The 18,546-nt window shown below is 37.7% G+C and overlaps 1 protein-coding gene across 1 annotated transcript in view; it reads left to right on the forward strand.

The window, feature by feature from the left end:
• ome (dipeptidyl peptidase 4 omega) overlaps nt 1–18,546 on the forward strand; it is a 174,686-nt gene that overhangs the window by 119,591 nt on the left and 36,549 nt on the right. Inside the window, exons 5-6 of the mRNA XM_011301224.1 lie at nt 12,159–12,211; nt 15,288–15,510. Coding sequence (XP_011299526.1) covers nt 12,159–12,211; nt 15,288–15,510 — 276 coding nt within the window. The remainder of the gene's footprint in view (nt 1–12,158; nt 12,212–15,287; nt 15,511–18,546) is intronic.

Raw genomic sequence — 18,546 nt, forward strand, 5'->3', positions numbered from 1 at the left:
TTGTAAACGCATTCGAACTGAATTACTCCACTGAGATAAATTTATAAATTGTTTGCGTATTCATTCGACCGAAACATGGGCAATGTTGGTTAATTATAAATTTTTCAGAAAAATGATAATCTTGTAAAGGGCATGATATTCCTGGTGTTGTTCCTTTTCCATTTTCAATTTACATTCATTCTCAATTTACCAAAATTCACCAGTACCCGAATGAAAATTAATTAAAAAAGCCGTAACTTCTTTTCATTGTTTTTTAGTACAGTTAATTTAGATTTTAAACAATTACCATTAATTATTTCGACCATTGTTTCAAACTTTCCGATTCGTTTTAATTAAATGAGCAGTTCTGTTGTCAATTCGATGTGTATTGCACGGACAGTAATAATGAAAAAGCGGCAATGTTTATATAATTCTCTAATTACTCAATAACGTTTAAAACATAAACTGAGATTTATCGATTCTATTTGCCCATAATAACCGTAAAATTAAATTAAAAAATAAAAGCGAAACTGTTTTAGTGATCGGTACATTTAATTGTATGACATTTTAAATCCATTTTTCTCCTCCCCATCAATGCTTAATTATATCTGCACTACCCTCAATTATCGCATGAATTCAATATAATTAAATTTAAACATTTCCATGAGATTAATAACAATGAATCACATCTACAAGGAAAACTTTCTAGTTTTTAATTGGATTGCATTTAAAAACATCACAGGCATTGACGTGAAATCTATTCTCTCTCGTTGTTTTCGTTTCATTTCCGTTCCCCATTTTTTCCATTGACCGAACGAGAGAAAAAATGTTTTGATTAATCTGCTAATGGATCGCGAGTTTCGAATAGGAACTCGAATGATCCGATGAGAATCATGACTCTTTCACTTTGAATCCCTCAATCAGAATTACCAATCAATGATTGTCCGTTTAATGACAGTGAATAGACTCCCGGTAAAAGTTTAATTTAATAATCCATAATTCACCTCCAATTTTAAACTCGAAATATCGATTCATACCGATAACGAAAATAATGGATTAACACAGAAAATCCAATTATCACGTTCATTTGGAGTCCCAAAAATAATTGATAAATGAATTTAATATTTTTATAATTAATTTATTTTTAAATAAAAATACGATGTTAGAGGATAGGATCCAAAGATTATAGAGTACTCTGAACCCATTGGAATCAATTCACAATGAACGCCGCGTAGTACAATCCATATCTACCCATATATTGCATGATGCAGGAGATTCGGGACGCAATGACCATTTTGCGAAATGATCTGTCGATTAATTCCGTTTATCAAACGTCTGGTGATTATTCAGACTGTCTAAATGGAAGGCGTTTGTTAAGCCCTCAGCTGAATTACACTGATCGGCCGTCCCTGTTTCGGATATTTCGGCCCGGATTAATTCGGAGAGTCAAATATTCCATTAGTCTTCTGTTCATACGATATGAACCCAGTACTTGACGTTTCTATTCTATTATTATTGAATATATATAATAATATATTATATATCTTCTAAAAAATATGGAATATAAGCGTGAAATATTATGTCAATAAAATAATGGTCGCAACGATAAATATGTGACACTTTTGGTTACACCTTGATTTTTTTAGAAGGGACTTGAACTAAAAAATAAACTAAAAATTATCTTTTTAGTTGGACATCCTGAAAAATACAATAAATTCTTAATAATTTTTACCGTTTCCCATGTGGATTAAAAGTGGTACGTTCTTTAATTTGTTTCATCTGAAGGTTCGAGTTATCTTCATTCGTTGTCAATTATCAACTCATATCAATCTCACATTGCCCAGAATTTTATTCAGCAAAACCCAACACTCCGTATGATTATTGATGCATTGAAAATTCCAACTCTCGCTGAAAATTCCTCAGAAGCAAGCGACAAGATATCATGATTCAGATGTATAAGTAGCACCGATACATTTTCACTCGATGTATTATTTTCTCAAGTCGGGGGTAAATGGTGAATGGATTGGGAATACAGTGAGCATTGTAGGGAAACCGGAAACGATGGTACGGAACAACGCCTCGGCATGTGTCACTGCATGAATCCCAACAAAAGTACGAGCGCGTTTTGTACGTACACAAGTGACAATGGTTCCTCGCATTCGTATTTCAGATACGAGTTTTGACATTGCTGTGTGGTTTTTGTAAGGTAACACAATCATTGTCATTTGTGATTATCGATTCAGCGCTCACCAATAACCGAATATTCGTCCAACTTTTTCGCTTTTACGACTCGTAGAATGGAAAAATAATTGTCATCCATTATTTCGTCGTCCTCACGAACAATGGAAAATATAGTCGTCTCTTCTTAATATTTTATAACCCTCGGGGCTATCACTCTGACATGTCTCTGTGTAGCAAACATTGACGACGAAAATTCTGGGATATATAGAGACTGAATCGCTTTCCACTGAGTTCCTCCTTGCTATGCGGGTTATCTGTTCGTGCAAGTCTGCCAATATCCTACTTGCTGGATCTCACTTCGAGAACTCAATTTTCGTCAATATTTAATCTCAACTCTTTGAATTTTGCAAGAGCCGGAAAATGTGGATTCAAAAAAATCATGCTTAGAGCTTAAAACAGGGACCTGAAGTTTGTCAAATTCTTCAACTACAACTTTCCTGAATTCCCATTAAAAAAAAATCCCCCAAAAGCCAAAACCGAAAACCAAAAAAGGGCCAAGGGCCGGTTCCCCAAAGTTTAACCAAAAACCGCCAATTTAAAAAAAAAACCAAGTGTTAAATTGTACAACACATTCTCAGCAATTCGAGTGATTCAAGCCGTTGTCATTTCGTTATCATACCACAGTTGGAGATTTTTAGTCAATTTTCAGCAGTACAAGAAATGCCACGTACAGTTTTATCTGCTCGATGGCCACATACATATCCACACCACTTTGGGAATACTTGCATAGACGGGATGCACTTAACCAGCGGTTAATCGCAAATGACTTTACCAGCCGTTATTGCCAGCACTCTAGCACGGTTTCTGGTATCTGTATATAGTGAAACCGCGACGTGAATAACAGTGAGTAGCTGCGTAGTGCCACCACCAACGACTGCAGATTGCGGCACGATATCAGCTACTACGCGGCAAGAGTGGAAGGGAATTTAACGCATCGGCAAATCCCCTTAAAGTACCAGAAATGTCCTTCGCAAGTTCAATTGTCTACAGCATTCATGAGTGTATCTATGCCAATAGTGTCATTACATGATCAGACCTGACCTGATTGTCCACCACCACCAGCGCGAGGTGTTGCATCGCAACTGGTCCTTCAATTCCTCTTACTCAAGCCCGGAGGCTAAAGTGCAGGACATTCTGCGCTAATTCGCCACTCAAATTAGTGTTACATGATCAATTCAGTTGACACTTCTTCGAATCTATCTGTATCAGGTACGAATTCGTTAGACCTGCACTTTGGCAAGATTACACTTGAAATTACAAGTGAAAAAATTGCAACTGGAGAACAACGAGAACGTGTTGTACAACTTCTGTTGAATTCTTTACTGACTGATCAGTTAATTTAAAAAAATGCAATTCAGGCAATTCCCAATTGATGAACTCAAAATGAAAACTGGAAATTAAATCAATAATTCGAGGAGCTCGAATTTTCAAAAATCTCCGGTTCATTAATAAACGTATTAAAAACTTGTGAATGCAAATTGAAGGGCGAAGGCAAGCAAATGTTTCGTTAAGAAGCAATATTTCACATTTCATAATCCAAATTAATCTGGGAATAAAAATGGATTTAAACGCTTGAGAAGTTTTCCCGTATTTTAAATTTTATGTAACGCTCAGAAAACTAATATTTACGCTGCTATCAAAATGAATTATGCGACGGTTAAATTAAATTTTGAAAGTACGGTCGATCTTCTCAGTTCCGCGAGTACTCAAGAACGGGGATACCTTGTTATTGTATCTGAGGCGCTGAATATCGAGAGCATTCGATCATTTTCGATAGACAAGCAATGAGAACGTCTATGAATAATTCAGAAATAAAGAGGAATGAATGAATTTGTCTTCAAATCAGTTTCGAGATGATATTTCAGACTTCCACAGTTATTTGCATCGTTAATCGATAAATAATTAATAAAAATAGTAATTCCTCATTCATTTAATTTTTTTATGATCCCAAACGACGCAATGTCTGCCATACCAAAATACTGAATACCGCGATCAATGGTTCTGCGTGCGAAATCGACAGGAAACTGGATCCTGCGGGCGACCGCATTTGATTCTGGCCATGCAAAAGCCACATTCAGTCGGACCCCACATACATCGACATGAATTACGATATAGATTTACGTCAAGTATTCAAGGATAGAATTGTGAGTGAAATGGACAAGCAGCTGGGATTGGCACTTTTTATTCCCAAGAAAAAAATACTTCTTTCAATAGATTTGGAATATCTTCTTGGCTTCAACTATTTGTATACTTAATTTACTCGAGAATTTTTTGATTCATGGATAATGCCTGCATACGATAAAGAAAAGTTATTTCTTTTTCAATTCAATAGCTTCTTCAATTTAATGTCATCATATTCTTTTATGAAAAGTTCACATAACACGAGTACTAATGAAACACGAGGAGATAGTCATTCCTCGGGGTGATCACATTGTTCTTGAACTTTTATCGTCCAATCTGTACCATCCTTACATTGTAAGGGTAAAGCTTCGCACCAATGACTCCCATTTCGTCACATCGAATGTGATGAAACCGATATGTGTCTTCAGACTTTGATGTAACCATCTCATCCACGATCACACAGAAAGTTGATTATCCTCAAATACTTCCACTCGATTGCCTCCAATTAGTCAAATTGATTTCGAATCTCGAACAACTCCAAGAAATGGAAATTACATTTCGGCCATTGTCTACACGATTTCCATCATATCTCTTATTGAGCAATCCAATCGGAAGCTGTGCCCTAAACATTTCATGGTGGAATTCTATTCACGAACAACCTCCCCCACTTACTCCAACAATTTAGTGATCCCGAGTGGATGGTCAGTTGAAGAATTTGACCTTTATCCTTCGCTTTCCTGTCTTTCTGAGTGTCATTCCCCAAAAGGGTCTAGGATTTTCATGAGTGTCAATTGTACGGTGATACGACGGTTTAGAGTTTACGGCCTTATATAATAAACCCGGGTAATGCGGCTATCTGAAGGGAAAGAGGTCACGGTGGATGATTCGCCATGAACATTTGATTATGATTAGCAGTCATTTTCTCAGAGTTTCAACGATTGCGGGGAATTTGAACAGCTTTCGAGACTTATGCGTTCCAAATAATCGAATATGTATCTTTTTATGAGCCACCTAATTGGAAACTACCTAAACAGCTCACTGCCCGATTTCATCCAAACCGCACTTCCCTACGCACTTAAACTATTTGATAATCCTAAAGCTGCTCTTGAGCATCAAATGAGGTCAACCAACTTGAGAATTTCACGGTTAGTACTTGGCACTCGGTTTTGAGTTTGTCCGAATCGTATCCATCAAGGGGTTGCGATAATTATCGTTTCCACAAGAGATCACTGCGGATTATGCTACGATCCTCTAATGATGGACAGCTGCCAGTTAATCTCTCTATGTGACAGTGACAGTAACGTGAGCCACAACAATTGAAGTGATATTTTCTCATTACACACAGAAAACACTGCCCTTAAAATCTGAGATTTAGAGCGTAATTTACGGCATTCCAGCTCGTAATTTATGTTTGCAAACACGTAATATACGGGATCAGAAATCCTGTAAATTACGTTCTAAATCTCGTGTTTTAAGTATAGTAATTTCGGTGTGTACGTACATGATTTCTGTCACATGTGCTGTGAACGGTTCAATTACAAGCCATAACGTGGACACTCGTGGATACTGACTTACCGGATTGAATTTAATTGAGGGTTTCAATTATTTGATTATCCTGAGTGATGCATCAGCTGGAATCAGATGGTAGTAAGCAGCTTGAAGATTTGGCAAGTGCCCCTCAATCTCAGCTCGTCCGAATGGAATTCACCAGGAGTTTTCACCCTCGTAGATGTGGATGGGTGAGGGTTTATGGGCTTATACAATAAACCGAGCGAGGTAACGTGGCTGTCTCTGGAGGAAAAGACTATGGTGGATGATGCTGCGATGAAGAGCTGATTATGGTAATCGAGGGCTGCGAGTCAAACGATGCCACTTTCTTCGCGAAATTGACAATAACTTGAACCGCTTTGGAGGCTTGTTGTTGATTCACGACTCTTTAATGACGTCCCTACCTCACTTTACGACTGTCCCTGGTACTTCGATTTATTTTAATGAAAAAAGTTTTATGGATGTGGCAGTAAAAGAAGTCTAATACGTCCATTTCAATAAATCATTTGTACAGTTGGCAATCGTTTTTCAAGTATTCCATAGGACCAAAGCGATCAGTCATTGGAAAAGAAACAACTAAGTTGACTTCATTAACTCATTTTTCTCTGTATGAAGTGATTCGTATCACTTCAAAGGAACGCAAAGGAAACGTACCGTGTACTGTGAGTACCAATATAATGATTTTCACACAGAGTTGAAAGGAAAAAAAAAGTCAGCTTTGTGAAGTGGACAGTAATTTATTGATTCAAGACTCAATTTGCTCCAAGCGTTGAATGTTCTTCATTGGTTTTATGTTTCTATTATCTAATGATATACCAGACTAAACATCGAGAAAAAAAGTCGTTTGAACACGTACGTCCTTGATTGAAATTTGCAAAGAATTTGGTTTCGTTAGCAACCAACTTTCAAAATTTTCAAAATTTCAGTGAATACCTCCTCGATTTTCATGTTTCCCGATACTTTTCCAAAAATTTCGAATTTTCAAATTTCAGTGAATACCTTCTCTATTTTCATGCTCTCCTGATACTTTTGTAAAAATTTTAAATTTTCAAATTTCCGTGAATATCTCCTCGATTTTCATGCGCCCCTGATACTTTTCGAAAAATTTCGAAATTTCAAATTTCAGTGAATACCTCCTCCATTTTCATGCTTCTCTGATACTTTTGTGAAAATTTTTAATTTTTCCATTTCAGTGAAAACCAATTTGGTAACACAGAAAATAAAACTCACCGAGTCGTCTGGCCCCTCCGACAGCGGGGCCGCACTGAGGCAGTTACCGAGTCGGCTGACGGGCAGACCCCCACCATTGGGTGCGGCCCCCTCTTTCTCTTGGGGTGCGCAGTAGGGGTTTGAGTGACCCCAGAACTGAGCCGCTCAATGGGGGGTCGAATGACCCCACCATCATTGCAGTACCTCACCCCAAGAGAAAGAGGGGGCCGCACCCAATGGTGGGGTTTCTGCGCGTCAGTAGCAGTCCCGCTGTCAGTGGGACTAGTCGACTGGGAGCATTTTATTTTCTGAAAATTCTAAATTTTTCAAATTTCAGTGAATACTTCCTGGATTTTCATGTTCCCCTGATACTTTTCGAAAAATTTCAAATTTCACTGAATACCTTCTCGTTTTTCATGCTCCTCTGATACTTTTTTGAAAATTTTTAATTTTTCAATTTCAGTGAATACTTCCTCAATTGTCATGTTCCCCTGATACTTTTTCAAAAATTTCGAATTTTTCAATTTCAGTGAATACCTCCTTGATTTTCATGCGGCCTTGATACTTTTTCAAAAATTTCGAATTTTTCGATTTCACTGAATACCTCCTCGATTTTCATGCGGCCTTGATACTTTTTCAAAAATTTCGAATTTTTCGATTTCACTGAATACCTCCTCGATTTTCATGCTCCCCTGATACTTTTTTAAAAATTTCGAATTTTTCAATTTCAGTGAATACCTCCTTGATTTTTATGCTGCCCTAATACTCTTTCAAAAATTTCGAATTTTTCGATTTCAGTGAATACCTCCTCGATTTTCATGCTCCCCTGACACTTTTTCGAAAATTTTGAATTTTAAAATTCCAGTGAATACATCCTCCATTTTCATTCCATTTGCGATGGAATATGCATTTGAATCAACTGTGCGAATACTTCCACCAAGGCGGGACACAAAAAAGCTCGAATGGCGATTAATCGTGTGAATGGTGTAAAAGGTGCAGAATAGAAAACGTGAGTAGGTTTACAATAACCACAAGCAATTAGTGATTTATAGTCTGTTTGCATCCCGTAATGAGGGGAAACCAGAAGGGGAGTTCTCTCCCGATATCTTCAGTATCATTTCCGCTGATAACGAATCTATGAAACATGATATCAAAAAGGGAGCGGGTAAGAGTACCCGGTTCGCCATAATAGTGCACATCCAATCGACTGCTATGGCGTTCGTGACTTATCGATATCCTAGGATCGTTCTCTCCTGTGATGAGAACATTTTCATGGAAACGGGTAACTGATAGCCCAGCAGTTTTCCTTCATTTTTTGATTATCCCAGAAGCAGGTGGAATACATAAAATTTGACATAACGGGGGCTCACAGAATTGGTTTCCTCTCGATTGATTTCATTAGTCAACCAGTGAGTAGTAATGCTTGAATTATTAAAAGGTTGAAAGGTCTTATGAGATCATCTTAAAGTTCAATGGCAGCAAGAGAATACTTGGCTTTTATGGATATTAAACCGTATGTACTATCAGGTGTCCTGATCTCTCTTCAATTTACACTGTTACAAATTTCCCAATGAGATACTTCTTGGAAATTTCTCTGCATACCACTGATTTCACATATATTCACTTGTAGATGACATTGGACCATCTGAAGGCATAAAAAAAAAAAAAGTGAAAATAAATCAGGAATCTACAATCTTAAATAATAAATATAATGTAATGCAAATAATATGGATAAATCGGAAACCTCATATTGATTAATGATAATTAGGGATTAGTCATTTCTTTCATAGATATAGTTTGTGATTCCGCGGGAAAACGAATCGAGATTGTTCATGTAAAATTTCTGTTTCATTATTCATTTGCTGGAAAATTAGATCTATCGCGCTATTCCGAGAAATCCATCTCCTCTCTAGGCGCATCGTACTCTATTCATTCATCAGTCTAGGATCATATACATTCAGTCTCCCAATCATCCCATCTACTTCCGTTTCATCGGAATGACACCTTCGCACTCGCCCTTATACCCTCCATTCATTTTACTACTTGTCGTAACTCTGATGCAAAATTCACACCAACAAAAGATCTTAGACAGTCATATATGTAAATTGGAAGTCAATTTCAAAATTCCTTAGATAAATTTCCAAACACAAAGTAAATTCCTAAAACGGAGAATTACCAGAGTATTAAATAAATTAACAGATGCGTCAAGCTTTCATCAAGTTTTTCAACTTGAAGTTTCCCGCGTAATTTTTCAATAGTGTAGTGACTTTCCGTGAGTTTCTTAATGTCAATTTTACCTGAAAAAGGAAAATTCTCCCGGAGCGTGATGCTGGGAATTCAGTCTACGAAAGGATGATTGAGGTGAGCATACTCTAACGTGTCAAGTTGAAACTCGCTAGCCAGTAAAATTAGCGATAACACAGACGAGCTGACCCGTACACGTTCAATTTTCAAGCAGGTGTGCGGTGGTAGAGCCCGCGGGTTAACGATCCTGGTCTTCAGCCACGCGAGCAAACCAACATACTAGCTAGATCCACTATACCTGTATGTGGCTGGAGGCAAAAGCCACCCCCAGCAAATGCCCCACAAACGTCGTGGCAACATCTGCCACACTATTGCCTCTGGCCGGACCATACCTTTACCCGCACTCCTTCATTTTGAATATCCCACTGCACCTTTTTCCTATACTACCTCCCGTCTACTTTATAATTCACAAAATTAAATCCGTTACTTAAGCATATTCTGCCCTCTTTTACCCCTAATTACCGATTTTTTTTTTCATTTTTCTGATAAATTATTGACAAATTATTCAAATTTGGTCATTAAACAATGATGGGATGCGGGAAAATGGAACAATGTGGAAGAGGAAGGTTCGAGGCGGTATTTCGATAGGCTGTGAATGGATTATTGAATAATTTCGATATTGATTTGGCGTATTCCTGAATATTCAATTCAATCAATATTCAGAATACGGGAATATATAAAATACGAAAGTACTTAACCATCATCCAGATTCATGTTGACCGAACTATATTGTTCGTTCTGTTAATGGTCAGCATTCGAGAACTTGAGGGATAAACTCAAGATAGTCGTTGAAGATAGGGGCACTAATATTTGGATATCATCAAGAGATTGCTGTGAACATTGATGAAACCCAAATACTAGATTCCATCACTTCGACAACTACGTTTTCAGTCCCCCGGAAGCCGTGATTCTTTCATTGAAATTCTTCAAGTACATCGTATGAAGAGTTTCCAACTGTTTGCACGAAACGTTATTCGTTCTTCATCAAACAGTTGAAAATGCCGCTAAAGCCTTCACCAAAAATTTCAAAGAAGTCTCTAATCAAAAATTACGTTTTGGAAATCGACATTAATCAAATAATTGTAATTCAGATCTGAATATTTTTGTAACTCAGAATAACTCGGAACTCTGATGGCCTCGCTGAAAAACAAGAAATTTTCCGGTTCGTTCTGCAAATGAAATCTCACATTCCTCTTCAGGAAATGACTACTGTAATATCCATGAGGTTTTAATTTCTAGTGCACCAAAGTCCCAGGAAAAGACAGGACAAACCAAATGATCGCATCACAGTCGAAAATGAGAAATTCCATCCAACTGAAAGATCTCGCATTCCACCTCCGAGCTGACCACCAAAAATGATGGAATCTCATCCGCAATAATGAAATTACATCGAGGACAAGAGAACGAGTTCATTCATTGAGAAAAATCCACGAGCCTCTCATCATCCCCTGGATCTCCTCAACAATGCGCCAAAAAACATTAACATAAACAAACAACACACCGCGGATGCATTGCGAGACAGGAAGAAAAATAAATGAAAAAGTAAGAAACAATGAATAAAAAAAAATGATGAAATATAGGAATGCTCAAAAATTCCTGCGAAGACAGGAAGCAATGGGCCACAAATGTGTTTCCATATTTCACCTCCATCTCTCCCTTTTTATACAGTATTTTCAATGCCGTATACCAGGAGAGCTCCCTCTTTAGCAGAAGCGATTTATTTCGAAATATTCCGTATATAGCAGTTGGATTGAAGCCAAAAACGGAATCGAGCGATTCACTAAAAGAGACGGTGAGTGGGTGGAAGGGAGGCGTTAAGTGCATAACCAGAGCGAGAAAATTCAACAGAGGGAAATCCAAATAGAGAAGTGAACCGACGCAATCGTCGCGGATTATGTGAGAGAAGGGTCCTAGAGGATTAAGGACGTGGGACAGACTGCAAAATACTCAGTTGTATGCAAAGAATACCATCCGAGTATTCCTTTGACGCTATAAATTGCACCTGGCCCGATCGTTTAAAGTCTATTTGGAGTAATTGAATTTTTATTGGATTACTCAGTCATCGGTATCAAATTTCATTATGGCAATTTAATTGAAAGGAAGAGTATCATGGAACGGGAGTGTGCACCCAAAAGACACGTGTGATTCGATAAAAATTGTACGTCCATTCGATTTCTATCGCCACGTACTTCCACGTCCCACATTGCTCTAGCCCTTGGGTATGTACCAGCCAACAGTCATGATTTATGGCATATTCCTGAAAGAGTTAATGGAAGCAAAATAGCACCCAGGCACCATGAATCCTTCCATATCGCTGAACATTATTGATGGCAAGGCCTCGATACTGAACGCTATCTACCCGTACACCGGAGAGACTATAATTTATTGGCGAGAACTGTTGACTATTAATACCTACCTTGCACCAGAAAAATTTTAATTTTTACACCCCCAAAAATATTCAATTCAAATTACCCATCTTTGTTGGAATTCTGGAAAAATGTGATTTCAGAAAATTACTAAACGCGTAAATTGTGCGAATTTTTTTTTCTGTGCGTTTCGTCAGTTTTATTGGAATTTACTGTGAAAAATTACTATTACAACATTTATAATTTCGTTGTCACCTTTCGGCCAGTGAACTTGTGTTCTGGCATTTTTATTAAGCATATTTGCCTGCGTGTGGATTATATTGAATGAAATAATTTTATGAGAGGTGATTGATTAATTATTAATTATACCTGTTGTTTTTAATGTTTCAGTTCTACCGACATACCTATCTGGCCCAATACAGGATTGTCAATGTGAAAACACTGTGAGTATCTCCTTATCACAATATACGACAATAATAGACGAATTTTCCAAAAACATTAAATCTCGACGTTTAATATTCTAAGTAATAGCCATTAGTAAAAATTGCTAAGAAAAAAAAAACAGCGCCAGCAGTACAATGAATCTGCTTACGTTGAAAAACCAGAAGTAATATTTCACACTTAGAAGCTCTAGGGGTGAAATTTTGATTTGCATTTTAATCTCGACAAAACTGGGCCCACGTTTCAGTACATACGAATGTATGTGAAACGCAAATTACAAAATACGCTGGAATTTAATCCGCCTTACCCCCGCGGTTTTCTCCGTATCCAGCGGTCTGGTCCTTCAGACGGCGGGGGTGGAACCCACCAAGTTCCACCCCTCCAGTTAAATTTGTACATTAACTAAGTACCACAGTGAAGGAAAAGGGAGCGCGAGAGAGAAAAAATTACCTCCTGATTAAGGCGGTAAGGATTTACCGTGGCTTAACCTTAGGATTTTCACGTTAGCAAATTTCCTTTTCTCTACAGTCATCACCGCAATTTGTGATTTTTTTTTGCATTCAAATTTCGTCGTTCTTGTTCCCATTTTGTTTCTTTTCTCATTTACCAAATTCTTTCTTTCCGGATAGAAAGAATTCACTTAAATAGAAACCTTGGGACAAAATTCTTGGCGTTGTTCTTTTTCGAGGGGCAAAGAATTGCCGTCATTCTGTGGTCGTCGACGCAGCAGAAGCCTTCATTTCTCTCAACGGTATTTCTCAATGTTGAGCTCATCTTCTGTGTACCGGAAGGAAGGGTTTTTGCGCGTTGACGATATCACTTACAAAGACGGTAATAACCAACGTCTGAGCGCTTCAAACATTTGAATGTCTCGGCGTCCGTTTAATTGTTGTCTCTCGATGAGAAGCCATTAAATAAAGGAACTATTGTTTTGGTTCCATCTAGAAGGGCTTCCTGATGAGCCAAATAGGACTAGACCAGGAACTGGCGAAATAGATCGCAGTCTATCTCTCTATCTCTATCTCTGTCTCTGTCTCTATCTCTATCTCTATCTCTATCTCTCGCAGTTGAGCTAGTCGAACCGAAAAGGTTCATTTAACATTTTTTTTCCAATCAACAATTCAACATTCTATTCCATTTTCTAAGTAATCAACACAAATAAAAAAAATAATATATTAAGGGAAACTTCTACAGCACCAAATGCTAATTCACTCGTTTCATTCCCGCCAGACACATTCACAATAACCGCGAACTCAATTTAATTTACCCTCAGCCTTCGGTTCATTGACTCAACTATTGTTGCTGTACTCTCACTAAAAACTTTTCCGCAATGCATGTAAATACTGCCAAGCATGTGTGGAATTTGGGGCATCCACGAAGGACAAGGTTAAAGAAGAATTTCGATCTCATTCACTAGCAGAAAAATTTCAGCCTCTTGGGTGTCTCAATTTAATTTGATGCTCCCCAGAAGTTAAAAGAAAAATAATCTGAATTCCTTTTCTGATTATCTGTTACCGACATAAGATAGTGGTTACCCCAATTATTTATTATTATTTATCTACCCGGCTTTGCACAGGGTAATGGATTGGTAATAAGTATGAGTATGTAGACAGGGTAAGGAAAAACATTTGCATGAATGAATCGTTTCAAATAATAAGGACGATTTAAATAACGAATGATGTTGAACCTTCCACCAAAGGCATTTGAACTGAACAGCTCTAGGAAAAAAACTTACCCTTGCGCACTTATACTTCAAAGGGCTTTTTGAGAATGCCAGGAGTTACGTTGGAGCACTTTTCCACTCCCTTTTTCTCACAAAAAGTGTTTTCCTGAGATTCTCAGATTCTCGTTTGCACTTCGCAATGCCTTCATTAATGAACATGAGGAGTTATTAAGAAGAGCGATCTTCTCTGAAATTCCAAGTCGGTATGCATTCATTCACTCGAATTATCACAACTTGTTATAACCTGAGAAAAATTCTGGATCGACTAATGTGTCATTTTTTATTAAAAAAGATAATCTCGAAACGAGAATAGAGAAATTTATTTAAAATCCTTCTAGAAATCCGCAGTGGACTCTTATTTAAAATGAAGCTTTTAGCAAAATCCCCTTAGAGTGCAGGTCTGTATAAATTAAATGTCTCATTCTTCATATCTATTTATTTTTTCCTCAACGAAACGCGGTCGCAATTTGTGTCATTATGTTAAAAGGAACCTCAAAGGATTATAAAATTTTAGAACTGCTATTATATTTTTTCTCGCGTTGGGAAAGGAATGTATTACATAATGCCGCAGTGGAAAAAATGTAGAATCAACCATCAATTATCTTAAAAATTCTCTTTAACAATTAATTAATCAGACCACCAATCCCATAAGAGTGGTATACACCTTTCCCATAATTGGCAAATCCATACAATAGAACCCTTCCAACAATATCAATCTCTCAAGCTTCAAACTTACCACGTGACACGAGTACAACAAAGAACTCGGTGAAATTGATAAGTCAGAAACTGTCACGTAATACACACTTCTCCACCTTCTCCTCTGGCTCCGTCAAAGGAACTCCATCTCAATTGTACCATGAAACCAACTGAGACAAAGCCCTGAACCAACTCCTAACCTTTCCCGCGCCCAACGATATCGTACGCTGCATGAATACCGTTTTATTTATGGCTTGTGGATGGAACGATACCCCTTTGAAGACACAGTTACTGTATTTTCCACCCTCCAATTGCCATCAGGCCCCGTTCAGGCCCCGTTCAAGCCTTTCACTCTCCATAACTAGAAAAAATGTTCTTTGTGTGCAGTTGAATTGCACATCACCTCGAAAGCCATCGATATCTCCACTCTAACGTTCCACGATTTTCCCAATAGAGAAATATGAGAAATAACTCAAGACCGATGCTCACTGCATACCCATGTGCAACTATTAAGCTCTATATATTTTTTTCCATACCTTTTTCACGTCCATAAAGCTTGATTTGTGCAACAATAAATTCAGATAAATGGTGTATATTTGTAAATTGAATCGTACGGATGATGAAAAAAAAGCTAAGCTACGTTTGAATTTTGTTTGCAGAACCGAGAAACTATTGACAGTTGGAAATTCGACAATCCAACAATTGGCAACATGGACGGGCCATGGAAATGGGCTTGTGTACGTCAATCAGAATAACATATATTACAGACCAGAGGCGGAAGTAATGATCGATTATCAGATTACCAACACCGGTGTTTTCGGAAAGATTTACAATGCTGTGCCGGATTGGGTGTACGAGGGTGAGTTGATGTGCTTTAATAAAGTATATTGTTTATTCCACCACTCGGTTTTGCTACCCCATTCGTAGGAGGAGATAATGTCCTGAGGCTACTGCGTCTGACTATTTCCCCTTTTCAAATCTCTCTCGGTTTATGGGTTGTTTCATAAACTAATCCGCTTTCTTATCAGAGTGCATGACATTTTTTATTCCACTTTTATTTCAAACCTGTGCAAGTGCTGCACTATTGCTCCTCTGGTTTACAGAACGTTCGGATATTCTTTTTCGAATTTTTCTATTCCTCGTTTTCATTCGTTATTCACTTCTCTCGGATTTTCAAGTATTTTAGATTTTATTATGTTTTTTTTTCGCATTTCATATTTTCAATTTATTGACTTCCTGAAGAGTGTAATGATTATGCAGATAAGTTCTATATTCACGTGACCGATTGCAAGGCATTTTCTATTCATTATTCATCTTCATGATTGATCTCGCTTTTAGTGAATGCAATTTATCATCAGTGTCATTCAGAATGGTTGAATAATGTCGGAGAAAAAAAATTACTGTTTTGAATCAACAATACGCGAATGGTACTGGCATGCAAGCCACGGAAATTTTCGATTCATCGGAATGATTGTGGATCTCTTCCAAACAGTACGTGGACGTTATATAGAATAAAGGAAAGTTTAATATCGCGAAAGCTAAATGGAATTGAATGGATTTCACTATTTGCTTTCGGTTCATTGGATACTGCAAATTGAAATGGCGGCTGTTTTCAATTATTCTATTCACTCAGAATTCGAAAGAAAACAGTGAGAAAAGGCTGTAGACTTTGTAGCTTGAAAGAGGGAGATTAAATAGTAATTGGAATTTTGAATTTATGAATTGAATTTATTCCGGTTGGTTTTCAATTCGGAATCGACGGTATATTGTCATTTCATTGATATTCTTTATAAGAAAAATTCCCGTGGAAATGTTTCCGTGCATTATGATTTTTATAAAAGCTCTCTCTTCTCGTTAATTTCCTGAAGGAAATATTTTCAGTGTAAGACAGTGGAATTATTAACGATTACGATTAGCCTCGTACAGAATGCCACAAAACCCAACAGAAATGGTGATGAATAAATGTCACCTTTGGCTCATCAGAAATGAAAGCGCTCGGTATATTCTCCTCATAATCTCCAACTCTTGCTTTCCCATGACGATGAAATTCCCTGACTCATCTTCTTTTCTCACCCGTCATCATCTCTGCCTCCATCTCAAAATGTTTCTATTCTCTTACACCCAGACATTTGTTGGAACTGTCTATTTGTCATGACAGTGTAATATGTCGGAGCCCTGCATACGGAAATTTTCGTGAAATGATACAAACGTACACAATGAACGGTCACACGTGTACATTGGATGTTTATACTTGTGTGAATGTTATGCATGAAGCTTTCGTGGTACGTCCGAAATCCCGTCGTGGCAATAATTCATGTGTTTTAGGGGAGTTTTGATGGGAAAAGGTTGTAGATGCGAGTGGTTTGGAGACACGTAGTGGAAAACGCTATTCATGTGCTTACAGTTTATACCTTCAATATTAACTTTCGGCAGCTACACGTCCATTTCTTCTTGGAAGCCAAATCCGTGTTGCCATTTGTTTTACTTTCCGCTTGTTACCTGCACGTAATACAAAAATATACGACGAGCTGATGGAATACTTTCCATCCACCTTAATACTGCGCGTTGGTTATTGTCAGTCCAGGCTTCATTTCTCATTTTTGTTTTAATCTTGCATTGAAAATAATTTATTCTCATTGGCATACTTTCATTTCTTGTTGGGAACATTATGTCACTCATCTTTCAAACGGGCACGGAATTTTTTCCGCTCCGAATATTTTCTCAATTCGCATCGTAATCGGTGAATCTTAGAGTCGTCGGGGCCCATTTCATCAATAATATGGAGGATAAGAATTCTTGAAATTAGAAGCCACGTGACATAAGAACCTCCTGAAGATTCAAATCTCTATCAGCTTGGGAGCTCTGATAACCAAGGCGGATTGAGAAAGATCTCATCTGGAAAATCCTCAGCTGCACTAATGGTGTCTCATGAACGAAGCCGCAAGCGAGTTCTTCGAAGAACATCCAGTATTCAGTCGTACATTTTCTATATCAACTTCTCCGATGATGTAATCGCGTGCAAGATTATTTATTCTATTGGGGCGTATCCAATCATTCACGATTCAAAATAATCACGGCTTCCTTGAAAGGAGATTTATCCCTTTATCGGATGTATTCCATAATGCGATTTGAAATATAAAGGAGATTAAGCCGGAAATCCGAGTATACTCTAGTTAGATATGAACGTACAGACAAAAAGTTAAATGTTCATAGAACGAACTGTAAAGAATTGGTTCTTGCATACTCTTCTAAACTCTAGTGAAAATTTCAAATTCCTTTATTCATTTTAATAAGAAACTTTATCATTAGCTTTTCGAATGTCAATCATTTGCAAAACGGTTGTCTGTTCCTCTCCAGTTGCGGAAATTATACGTTGAATTCGCTGATTTTCCGAATGGATAAACACAGAGAACAAGAGATCCATTCCCGTTTGAGTACTCTTTGGAAATTCGAACACATAATGATTCAGACATTCGTACGGAGATATTAGGAGCAATTAAGATCGTGAACTTTGAGATAGGAGATTTACTCATCTCCGTAGCATTAATGCCAGGGTGCCGTATTACTATCGTTATCTCGAGTTTCTCTGAGCCTTTAACTTCATTTTAATTTACGTCATTCGGCAATGACTTGCATTAGGAGAGAATACTTTTGTAGTCCCGTTCGGCTGAACCAATAAATTTTTTATCACTTTGTAAAGGAAGCTGAAAGTTTTCGCATATTCTCTTCTACAAATAATATCACGGGCCTGGAGTGCCGCTCCTGCAAAATTGCCAATATTTCATGCATTCTTGGGAAGACGACGATGTGAGAATTGAATAGGAACATGGTTGGATCAACATCCTTTATTCGACATCAACCTTGCTCTCATCATCCGCGGGCTTCGAAGAAACTTCCGGGGGTGAAAGGTCTCACACC

Source organism: Fopius arisanus, unplaced genomic scaffold, assembly GCF_000806365.1.
Source record: "Fopius arisanus strain USDA-PBARC FA_bdor unplaced genomic scaffold, ASM80636v1 scaffold00020, whole genome shotgun sequence".
Lineage (NCBI taxonomy): Eukaryota > Metazoa > Arthropoda > Insecta > Hymenoptera > Braconidae > Fopius > Fopius arisanus.